This window comes from Oncorhynchus tshawytscha, linkage group LG08 (assembly GCF_018296145.1).
Source record: "Oncorhynchus tshawytscha isolate Ot180627B linkage group LG08, Otsh_v2.0, whole genome shotgun sequence".
Taxonomy (NCBI): Eukaryota; Metazoa; Chordata; class Actinopteri; order Salmoniformes; family Salmonidae; genus Oncorhynchus; species Oncorhynchus tshawytscha.
In genome coordinates, this window is record NC_056436.1 from 57115138 (window position 1) to 57127868 (window position 12731).

Here is a 12731-nt window from a genome sequence, read left to right on the forward strand (position 1 = left end):
TATTGGTGTTTATAAGTAAAGCTTTATTTGGGATCCATTCATAACATTGTCTCTTGGCTTGCAAGGACATCCAAATGCCAGCATTTCATTTTGGTAGTACAAAAATGAACCAAAGAAAGACAAACATTAGAAATCATATAATTTCATTTGAATAGATTTAAAATATCTCATGTAGAACTCTCATCAGTTCCAGACTGTAACAGCAGAGCTCTTGTCTCTATGACATGATGCATGAGTCATTTTAGTCTCAGTTTGAGTTTGGTCTGTAATTTGTGGCATGAATTTTACTTGAATAGTGGTATATCTACCCAATGGTGGATTTGAACAGCATCATTCCACTTGGTTTGTTGTTGTAACTAAACTAGGTTCTACAAGAGAAAATAATAGTTTTTCCTGTTATACACGTTTGAAAGGGTATTTTAATTCAAAATCACCTTGCAATTATTTGCTCTAATTTGATTCAAATATCTAAATACAATCTGGCCCTTTCTTCAAAAATATATCACTAAACCATACTGGAAGTACAATGCATTTTAAATTTACATTTTTTTTTGTATCTCAGTAGGCTAGCTTTACAGAACTGCCCACATGGTGTACAGACTTCAAAGCTGAGTTAAACCAGGAACTTCCCTCACGAGCCAATTAAATACAACAACCCTCCAGACAAAGTGTGTTGTGATTGGTTCACCAAAGACATCATGACCCCCGTGCCTTCCTGCTAGCAGCCGCACGCCTACTGTTGATGGCCTTGGTGCTGGCCCTCAGTTTTCTCAGACGCAGCTGTCGTAGCCTCAGCTGCAGGTCTTTGGGGAGCTTGCCCCCCTTGGCCAGGATCTCCTTCAGCCTCTGTTTGGGGGTCTTGGTGAGGCGGAAGTCACATATGGTGGGGTAATGCTCGTACATCACACGGCACATACGTGTGGATGGGTTGTAGCCCTCGGCACTCACCGTGACCTCGTACTCGCCCGGGTTTAGCAGGCGCCAGTAGTCCCCGTCAGCAACTGCAGTAGAGGCACAAAATGGCTACTGGTTAGTGGTAGGCTTCTCTGGCCTACACCTTTCATAACATATTCCTGCAGTGCCCTCTAGGTGCAATTTTACGACATCATTTTGAGGTTTTCTTCTTGAATCATTTACTGATGTGAATTTTTTTTGCATGTGAGGGGGGAGACAGCCCACCTGATCTAATATGGTGGTCGATGTCATCCACTTTGATTATGGCATCTGCAATTCCAGCCTCTGTGTCTTTGTCTCTGATCACACCCTTGAGTCCTCTGTGGACCTTCAATACAAAGCAAAAATCTAGAGATCAACAACACCATCATGCTGTGTTTAAACTGTATTAGACATTATTGATAGACGGACCTGCTCCATGTAGATCAGTAAAGACTCTTTGTTGTTCTCCCACTCGATGGGCAGCTCACTGGCATGGGGGAACTTATCACAGGACAACTCCACTGTCACATCGAAGCAGTTGGTGTGTAGATAGCTGAAATCATTCATGCCTGGAATAGATTTCAGGGAAATAATCAAGAATGTAAATCTTAAAATGGTACTTGAAATGACAGTACAATACCCTGCTTTTCAAAGACAATGATGAGCTGAACAAGATCACAAAATGGATGACCATAAAAGCGGGGGAATTCTCACTTCCTTGGACCGTGTGCCAGTTGGCTCCGTTGATGATGTTGTTGTAGCGTTGGAAGTTTTCATTGTGACAAGGCCGGCGGTCTGGATTTGACATGACCTGGTTGGTGCTGGCATAGACTGTGGCCAGCCAGCGGAAGAAACTATTGTCCGGTGTAGGGGTGTCATCGTGAGGTGCCCAGTCTTCAGTCCTGTCGAAGGGGTAGGTGACCACCAGTTCACCCCCGTGGAGGTTGGCACTTAATACGAACGGGATATTCTGCATCCAGTTAATGACAGCACGCGTCTCTAAGGCCACCTATTGGATATAGGTCAATGCAACAGGAATAATGCATTCAAACATTATAGTGAAGTACAACAATTGAAATGGTTTATATTCTATGTGGGATAGTTTTGACATATTCTCAAGGATATTGCTACATGACAAATCAAGAGCTTGGTTCTATAAGGTTACACAGTATGTGCATTTTTGTCAAAATTGAATTATTGACATATCCTTGTTCTGTTCAATGTTCTTTACCTATATAGTACTCTAAATATGGCAATTCATGTTTAGTTCAAAAGAATACCATTCAAATCAATGAGGGTTCCGAACTTTAAAGCCAATTATCGCAGAATCATCTTTTTGCAGATAGATTTAAGAAAATGTTTACATTCTTGATTTTCCCCAATTCTCTAACACAATATCATAGAGTGGATACTATTTGGTGATTTGAAGAATGCATGTGAATTCTAAATGTCAACTTACAAAGGCGTCCTCTGAGGTATAGTACTCTGGTATGGGGATGTAGTGGTTGATGAGTTTGGACTTATCGTTATTTTGGAAGTCAAATTCAATAGCATCCCACATGACTTTGTTCAGGTCAGCAAAGTTGTGGTTCATGTCGATGCCCTGGTAGCTATAGCGACCGAGCGCCCACCCCGCCAACTCGGAACCCTGGGATGAGAGAAGGGTCAGAGGTCAACATGGGCCTCTTTGAATGGTTAAAGTATATTTGACCAGTAATGTTGAGCATTAAAAGATACTCTCAGTTATAACAGTATAATATATTATATTACAACAAAACATGTTATATAACATGTTTTCTGAGACCTTCTTGAAGGCCATTTCATAACCATCGGGGTTCATGGATGGCAGCAAGTGGATGCGTGTCTCCTTGACCAGCCGGACGATGCGCTGGTTTCCCAGTTTGTACTCCTGACAGATATACTGCATCAGGTTGAGCAGCAGCTCCCGGCCCAGGGCTTCATTCCCATGCATGCCAGCCACATAGCGGAACTCTGGCTCGCCTGCAGAGGGAGACAAAGCACATATGTAAACACAGCATAGCAGTGGCCACAAAAGTTGTTATGACCAATGATTTATATATGCACTAGATGACTGATAGGTGGCGCTGTGTTGAAGCCACCTAGCCTCCATCTTGGCACTCCCCCAATAGATCTCCTACGGGGTAGTGCCAATATGGCCGACCAGTGGCTTCAAAGTCCCTCAATGGCCAAAACATAGCAATCCAGGGTTAATATACAGTACATCATTGGTTGTGACCATTAGGTTAGAAGCTATTCTTCCATTCTGCTCTAGTTTACCCTTATATAATCCACTGGCAGACAGTTCTGATATCCAGCACATCCTCCCTAGATAGCTTTTGTGGTTTTTGACCACTTCCCTTGAGCCACTTCCCATGAGTCAAGTAACAACGTTTCCTGGGCGGGCCCAAAGAGATATGGCTGGGTGTAAATTCAATCAACAAGCATTTAAAACGGTGGCTTTTACCTGACAAACGTAACAAAACACTGGTGTGATTGGACTGAATCTAACTTAACGACCTGGTGCAGACTTAATCATTTATTTGAAAAATGATGATTTGCTTGGGAGATTACTCTCGGCTTTGGAGGAGCACAAGCCACGTTTGCTCCTAATGCTCAAGGGGCTTCTGTAGGTTCCGAGCGCAATGTTCCCGGGGACGTTTTTTAACCTCCCCTTTCTAACTCACACCACACAAACCACCCATTCAAATCATAGTTAGATCTAAATAAGAAAATAAAAATCTCATGACAACGATTAGAATTCTGTCCCTAGATGACCAATGAAGTCAACGCTACTAACTGGATCTCTGAGATACTGTAAGAGTAAAAAAGATGCTTCCACTGGGCACAGACGTCAATTCAAAGTCTATTCCACGTTGGTTTAAAACTGTCCCCCCCCAAAAAAAAAAGAAACAAAGCACATCACCATGAACCCACTGACTGTGAGTTCACATTGTACATACTGACACATGGGATGAAAAGGCAAAGGACTTTGCCAGTGGAAAATTTAAACTAGTCTGGCTTATCCTCTGCCAATGGAATTGGAGGTTAACAACAGAATTAGGTCAAGTTGGACAGACAAAAAACATTCAGCGCTTTTATTCTCTTAAAAAAACAAGCCAATATTCTAAATTGTCATTTTAATCACCCCGTTTGAAAACGGCTTCTCCTTATATTCCAGTGCACAGGCAAACCAGTTCTCTGTCTATGGCATTCCTGGCTCCCTCTCCCATTATGAGTTCTGGCGGCAAGGGGTATTAGTGGTTGCCAGAGCTGGTAGACTGGCTCAATGGGCGCCGAGCGTGGTCAATGAGTCCAAAGCAAACACTTTAGACATGTCAGAGTGAACAAGGATTGACTCCAGTCTCTGAGAGCATACTGTACAAAGTACTATAGCAGTGGCATTGCAGATAAGTTCCAACCTGGACTTTACATAGTAAACGTAAATCCAGGACACTCCAATTACTATGATATGTTACATTTGGTATGATATGTGTTCATTTGTGGATGTCTGTCATCCTTTTCCTATGATATGTTACGAATGACAATTCGTATGATACACTATATATACAAAAGTATGTGGACACACCTTCAAATTAGTGGATTCCGCTATTTCATCCACAGGAGACAGGAGTATAAAATCGAGCACACATCCATGCAATCTTCATAAAGTGGTGTAAAGCTCGCCGCCATTGGACTCTTGAGCAGTGGAAACACGTTCCCTAGAGTGATGAATCACGCTTCACCATCTGGCAGACGAATCTGGGTTTGGCAGATGCCAGGAGAGCGCTACCTACCCCAATGCATAGTGCCAACTAAAGTTTGGTGGAGGAGGAATAAGGGTCTGGTGCTGTTTTTCATGGTTTGGGCTAGGCAACAGTTTGGGCTAGGCAACAGTTTGGGCAAGGCCCTTTCCTATTTCAGCATGATAATGCCCCTGTGCACAAAGCGAGGCCCATACAGAAATGGTTTGTCGAGATCCGTGTGGAAGAACTTGACTGGCCTGCACAAAGCCCTGACCTCAACCCATCGAACACCTTTGGGATGAATTGGAACGCTGATTGATAGCCAGGCCTAATCGCCCAACATCAGCACCCGACCTCGCTAATGTGGCTGAAAGGAAGCAAGTCTCTGCAGCAATGTTCCAACATCTAGTGGAATGCCTTCAAAGAAGAGTGGAGGCTGTTATAGCAGCAAAGGGGGGGACCAACTCCATATTAATGGCCATGATTTTTGGAATGAGATGTTCGACGTGCAGGTGTCCACATACTTTTGGTCATGTAGTGTATGTTGGGAATTGCAATTCGTATAATATTTTATGTATTAGCAAAACGTATGACAGGTTACGAATTACAATTTGTTGTCGCTAAGGTTAGCTAGGTGGCTAGTTGGCTAACGCTAATGCTATGGGTTAAGTTTCAGGGTTAGGGGAAGGGTTAGCTAACATACATATGTAGTTGCAAAGATGCTATAATGCAAAAGTTGTCCGTGATTAAATTTGAACCTGCAAACTTTGGCTTGCTAGACATTCGAGTTATACACCCACCCACCCACCTACCCAACTTTATTATTTTTTAAGTAACCTTCTGTCTTATGTAACCATACTAAACATATCATTCTAATTTGAGTGTCCCTGATTTACATTTAATTTGTTATGTCTAGTCTATGAGGCCAGGCTGTAAGCTATGTAGCATTGCCTCATGCTAAAACTTCATAAGCTGTAATAGGCCTATATCTACTCACCCAACTCATGTTTTCCAGGGTGGTCGGAGATCTCCATGACGTACATCTTGAGACCCATGTGACTCTTCCCGATGCTGTAGATATGTGTGATGTCAGGGCAGGCCTCGGACACTGATTTCATGAGCTGAGGAGGGACAGAGTTATGGTGTTGTCTGGTAGGGTATAAGACTTCCATTCCTGTGGGACCCCCAGTGTATGCACATTTTTGGGGGAAATATATATTTTTGCATCTGGGGGTCCACCAGGAATGGATTGAGTTACACTGCCTTATGACGGTTAAGTGTGACTGAGAAGGATGCATCAGGATGTACAGTACAGTTTGTCTACCGTACAACTGGATACAAAGTCTTGGTTTAGTTTGCTGAGCACATGGGGGGAGTGCGGTATGTGTAGTGCGGTATGTGTAGTGCGGAATGTGTAGTGCGGTGTGTGTAGTGCGGTATGTGTAGTGCGGTATGTGTAGTGCGGTGTGTGTGTATGTGTGGACACGAGCCTAATGTTACATCCTACCGGTCAGACTCACCTCAAGCTCTTTACTGAGCGGTAGTGGCAGTGTAGTGAGGAGAAGAAAAAAACACTAATAATATTTGTTTTTCGGTGAGACTGGGGGAGGGAGCTCCAACCAGAAACCCTCTGCTTCCAGGACAGACTCAGTCAAGCGCCAGAGAGTAGATTGAAGTGAAGGGAGGACGTTTCTTTGCTAACTGTTGCATGCTATGTCCCTACTGCTGTGTTCATAATGCACATCACAAAATCTGAGCCAGCGTAGGATTCTTTAAAATGAGAAATTGTATTCTTTTCTATGTCACTGTTGTGTAGTTCTAAAATATGGTGAATCAGTTGTTTGGAATGATAATGATAATTCTCTCAGACACAAGCAACCCATTCGAAACCTCCCGCGACCCAAATTTGAGATATAACTCCCCCTCCCACACCACCAGTTGAGAGTTGCTGCTATATTCTTATTGCTGGAAGAGTTGTTGGAAGTTGTTGTTGGAAGAGTTGTTGGAAGAGTTGTTGGAAGAGAACAGGATGTAGTTGCGTTGATGTATGGCTGTGAAGGTGCTCTACCATAATTCTAAAGAACCCTAAAACTACACCAGTAGCCTATGGGTGAGTGCTGAAGGTCTCCACTTCAGCACTTACTTTCCTCATCTCCTTGTAGTTGTGGTGTCTGAAGTCCAGCTTGTCTTTGGTGCCTTGCTCTGTCTGCTGCCAAGCGTAGATGTTGTTAGGATCTACAGGAGGGGAAAGACGCAACATAATGGAAATGCAATGACATTTGAATGTCGTTGAGGTTATGGTTCCTGTGTCTTAATCTAGTGTTGGGAGGATGTTGTGATGATGGTGGTGGACAAACCTGGTAGGGTACAGCCCAGAACCTCAGCTCTCAGACAGATAGTTCCGTTCTCGTACCAGCTCTGTGGATTGATACGGATGTAGCGCGCCACTGTTGCCGACTCGTTAAATAGGGCCAACACTGGAGTTTCAGTATCCTGGTTCCCCTCAAATACCTACAGTTCAGGAAAAAGCCAATAGTGGAGATAGGTCATGCTCTATGAAGAGATGACTTCATATTCAATGAAGTATTTATTTATTGTTTCTCGAATTGCAGACTGCATCTTTAATAGTTTATACAATAACTTCCAATTTTGCAGTTTCCGTCTCTCTGCCAGTCATATTTTCACTCTACCCCTTTGCCAAACCAGTGACACAGACTGGTAACTAGATGGTGCAATCTGCCACAGTGTGCCCATTGAGAGTAAGGCTTGTGGGTTGAAAAGGTTGGCACAGTTGGCAAGGTTGGCACAGTGGAGTCAGCTTTGGCCAGGGCAAACTGTCAGCGCCATGGTCAGCTTGCCAACAGGCAGTGGAATGTCATTGGTCAATGTCAGAGCACAGTAGATATGAATACCTCACTGGACCACATAATGATTTATAACATTTTTTTTTTTTTTTTTAAATGTATTTTTTAATTGAACCTTTATTTAACTGGGCAAGTCAGTTAAGAACAAATTCTTATTTACAATGACGGCCGACCCCGGCCAAATCCGGACGACGCCGGGCCAATTGTGCGCCGCCCAATGGCACTCCCAATCACGGCCGGATGTGATACAGCAACTTGACAATTGGGTAATGAGGAATAAAATAGTAAGCTATTCAAGATATACAAATGGGTGGAATATCTGAATTTTGCAGTGAAAGTAATGGGAAGAAGGCAATAGATTAGGGTTACTACATATCATATTTTAATGTACTGTACTGAATCAACTCACAGCCTCTTTAGTCCCATTCATAGCTGGCTGCCAAACCAGGGTGTCATTACTGAACTGGACCTTGTAGGTGAGTATGAAGTCCCAACTGTTAGGAAAGACAGGCGCAACTATTTAGCAATGTCCATACGACATTTACAATAAATACAATTCATTGCTATGGCTACATCACTGCACAATGGGGGCTTGGTGAACATGTGCCGTGACCTCCACTGACCTCCAGATTGAGCTGCGTCCCTGCAGGATGACCCCGGTGAAACGCGTGGGTCGCCGGGCATCCACCTCCAGCCACTGTTTCTTATCCTCATACTGGGCGCACCACGCCCCGTCATAGATGTCCCCGTCCTCGATACCCGACTACCCAGACAGACAGATTTTATTTACAAAGTGCATTTTACAAATCTAAACACAAGCTGTGTTCTGAGGTGGTTACCACAGAATAATGCATGGATAAAAAATGGTAAGAATGGCAGTAACATTTGTTGTGTTTGCTAACAGTGGTGAGAGACCTGTAGACTAGTTCTTGGCCTCACCTGGATGTTGAGTCGACCACGGTGAGGTCCAAGTCCCCGGCGTTTGTAGGACGAGGCCCGCAGCTGTGGGTCCTTCACCCTCAGAGACTCCAGCCCCAGCGGAGGGCACTCTGACAGTCACGTAAGGAGAACAAGGTCACCGAGGAGAACAAGGTCACTCACACACACACACACACACACACACACACACACGTCAAATATTGACTTGCAGAGAAGAAATGGATCTAACGTGTAAGAAAGCTGTCCATATGAACATGACATGTCCATGGGAATGCCTTGACAGGAGCCGTAGTAGAAGGGAGATTGAGAGACTGTCCACTGGCCACAGATGTCAATTCAACATCTATTCCAAGTTGGTGGAAACAACATTGATTCAACCAGTGAGTGTCCAGTGGGTGCATACATGCACAATTCTCTAAGGTATTTGAGCATGAAAGAGAGTGAGAGGGAAAGCGATGAAGAGATGCAGAAGCGTGCAGGAAAGAGAGACTTCCTGTGTTTCCATGCGAGGAGCAGACAGGCGCTCATTGTCTGAGGAGCTACGCCTGGTCGACTGGTCCTCTAAACACTAGTTCCTGTGTTAGGGCTGTGAGTGGTCTCTCTTAAAACCCTAATACCCTTTTGCCTTAGAGGCCTGCAGGATCTCTCCACGGGGGTCATTGTGACAGAGAGCATTGCTCTGCTCCAAGAGCTAATTGTTTAAAACTACTCAAACTTTGTTGACAGTAGTCTGCCAAGTAAAGTAGCCAACTGATCTACTGAACTAGTGAAGTGATGCCAAAGACATTAACCTCATGTCAACAACGGTTTAGTCGTTTTTATGAAAATTGTGTTTTTACTCCTATACTATTTGTGTTAGGAGAATTGGCAAACACAAGGAGTCAATGATTTCTTAGAGCTATCCTATTCATTTGACATCCTATTTAGAGCATAGGAAACATTGTATAATCTTTATGCATTAAATCATGCCCAACCTCAACAATTTGTATAGTTTCTTCAGTGGCACCAGTTGAAGAGAGACAATTTTCAGAATGCAGTTTAGATACTACAGCAAACTATCCAGTGGCCTTTGGGGTTACTCATCATCATTTTACCAGTACATTAGTCATGATGAAAAACAGCTTGGCAGATCAGCCAACCTACAACATGAATATTTAAAACATTAGACTCCCTTTTTCTGAGGAAAAACTGAGGAAACTCATAACGTCCCCCTGCTTTGGGGCCTCACGGTCCCCCTGCTTTGGGGCCTTACGGTCCCTCTGCCTCATTACTCACAAACTTCCTATTCGGCTCGGCTCCTGATTCAAGGTATATCTCTCCATCTGGCCCCTGTAATTCCAGTTCTCTTTCCGCCACATTTCCGACCAGATCAGGGGCACCAGCCCCCCCCCCACACACACAGGGAGGGGCTTCCATGCAGCACTGAGCAGTAATGAGAGAGAGGGAGAGCGCGAGAAAGAGAGAGAGAGAGCGAGGATGGGCAGGAAATACTACAGAAGACTAGTGTCAGTTGCTGGAGAACAAAAGCACAACAACTATTTAAGCAAGGGAATGTTTTGTTTTGCTCTACCACTGCCAGCACTGTAGCTACTCTGTCATCAAGCAACGCTGCCAATGTCAGTTGTCTGTCATTTATGCATTTCAAAGTTGAAATGAAAATGTACCATGCGTTGTACACGCTGCACAGTATACAGTATGTTGTCTATTAGGCATCTACCCATTCTCATACTGTACATGTCACTCAGGGAAGTAACCCCATACATACGTCCCACTGGCTTCACCTGGCAGCGAAGGGCGCCCAATGATTTTGGGTTTGCTTTTTTTTACAACCTTGGGCTTGCGCTTCTTAGGTAGGACTTTGGGTTTCTTGACATTCTTCCATATCTTTTTAGGCTTCTTTACTGCCTTTACACTCCTGGTGGACCACTTGGCTACAAAAGGCACACCGTCTCATCAGCAAAGACGCACATTGTCAAATGTGAAAGTGTGATGTGCGTCATAAGGACTATACAACACATTCTCAGGCTATGCAGATATGGTGTCTTGGAACTGAATGTAGATAGCTGACTCAGCCAGTTTAACTCAGGGGGGTTCTGATGGTCTGTGTCTACAAGACAGCTGGTTTCCATCACAACCTGATAACCCCCAAGCTAAACACTTGTAGAACCAACCCCCTGGACTTGGTTTCCAAGACCACAGAACTGCAGCATAGATATAACAACCCCCTGTAACTCGTGTTTTCCCTGCCTTGCACTCCACAGTTGTTATTTATCCCATTCGTTTGCAAATGTGTGTTTTCAGAGTTGTTTGTTGATGGACATGGTCTAAATGATGTCAATGTAAGAAATTAAAGATAAATATGTAGATGCTTTTTAACCAATAGGCTGTGCCCAAGGCCGAAATACCGCATTTGGGGCCCTGGGGAAAACATGCTTTTTTGGAGGAGGGGGGATGGCCAATTTCCCACATTTTGACATTGGACAGAGAGAAACATGTTGTTTTTAAAGCTCCTCTCATACTATTCATATTTTGCTATGAGGATGAGAGAAAATGTTGTAATTTTAAAGCAAACTTCCTGAAATTCTACACACTTTGGCATTGCTTATGACCCCAACCCCCCTTGAAGGTTGGGGCCTTGGGGCACGTGCCCTGTGAGCCCGTTCTGTAATCTGGCCCTGGCTGTGTCTTTCACACATTTACTTGATGCAGAAGTGAGATGTCAGATATCTGCCAAAAAATTACACTTGAAAGACACATGAGATCATTTATAAAAAATGTCTGTAATATCTACAACAATGTCAAGCCTACGTCTATAATAACACATCACATAATGCATAATATTGTTTCAATATTTAATTTAGCAGTTGACCTGCGTTTTACATCCGCAAATACATTTCAATGCTGCTCACCAAATTCGAGTGGTTCATCCTCAGGTTCTTTGTTCCATACTCTTTTTTCCACTTTCTTGTCGATACCCTCATTTAAGTCTTCTGTGTTGAAACTATAGTTAGCGGTGGTGGTCGTTTTCGGTGGTCTAGTAGTAGTCGTCAGTACCTTTGAAGTCGTTGTGGATGTCAACCTTACCGCTGGTGCGTTGGTGCTTTTATTGCTCTGGGTAGTACTTGGTTTAGTTGTAGAATCTCGTCTCTCAGTCGGAGTAACAGTTGTAGTTGCATTATAATCCACAGACCTCACTGTAGTTATTCCAATTCCAGATGAAACGAGACCATATGATCCACATATCAAACACGACAAAACAAAGGTAAAGTACAGGGATTGTGCCATAACTGTCCCTTCAGACATTCCGGGTGAATATTGACAATTTAAACGTCCCCCACTCCACACGAAGGTCCACCCATAGACTTACATAATACGGGTCCCGTGCACAATCCGTTGCGCATGCAGAAGTAACAGGGCGGCTGCTCATAAATGTTCTGTGTCTAGAACATTTATAAAAGCTTCACAATAAGAGCTCTCATTTGACAGTTTAAAAAGGTACACATGTAAAAGATATCATCACAAGGCTGTAGTTATTATTAAAGGAGGGAACTGTAAGCTATGTCTATGTCAGTCCTACTGAATAATTGGTCTGTCTAACAGTCTACTTTCTGAACCATAGCTCTACAATTATTTTCATATTATTAAAACGATTCTAATTATTTGCAATATCATAATGTTACGATAAGGAGGCTAATGAGCGTTTAATTTGATGGAAAAAAGCAGAAGCTGCTTCAGCTTTGTGACGTGCTTGTGATTACTAAACAGAACAGAGTACCGCTAAAGTCTGAAATATTGATGTCGATGTGCTTCCATCTAGTGGTCAAAGTTGAGTATTACAACCACCAAATTCAAGAATAACTTTCAGTTTGAATGTAGAAGATAAACGTAGAACATTGCTTCACTTGCTCAGACTGAGCATGCGGGGACTGGCATGGCAATGATTGCTAAAACTTAAGTTAATACAATTATTAAGTGTGCATTTATTGTCTATGTTTTGGTTGGGATATCGAAAGAGAGCTGGGACAAATGTCAGATGTAATCAAAGGCAATGTTGCATTGCTCAGCAAGTATAGGACATTTGTCACAAACTGGTGATTATAGCTCCTAGAAATGGTCAATTAAAGGCTTACTGTCTTACTTGTCATGTATCTGTAAAATCGTACATGGAATCCATATGGATTGTTTATTGCGATCACCCGAATCATTAACATTGTAGGGCTTTGATTTA

The 12731-nt window shown here is 43.2% G+C and overlaps 1 protein-coding gene across 1 annotated transcript; it reads right to left on the bottom strand.

Annotated features, from left to right (window-relative positions):
* cpxm1b (carboxypeptidase X (M14 family), member 1b) lies at positions 1 to 11908 on the bottom strand. The gene is made up of 13 exons (XM_024429403.2): positions 11413 to 11908; positions 8504 to 8613; positions 8188 to 8327; positions 7974 to 8058; positions 7058 to 7211; positions 6844 to 6935; positions 5698 to 5821; positions 2741 to 2937; positions 2396 to 2584; positions 1651 to 1945; positions 1366 to 1505; positions 1180 to 1282; positions 1 to 1001 (listed from the first exon to the last, which is right to left on the bottom strand). Exons 1-13 carry the CDS (start codon positions 11804 to 11806, stop codon positions 697 to 699), a joined length of 2328 nt encoding a protein of 775 aa, XP_024285171.1. The 5' UTR covers positions 11807 to 11908; the 3' UTR covers positions 1 to 696.
* Between the last annotated feature and the right edge of the window lie 823 nt (positions 11909 to 12731).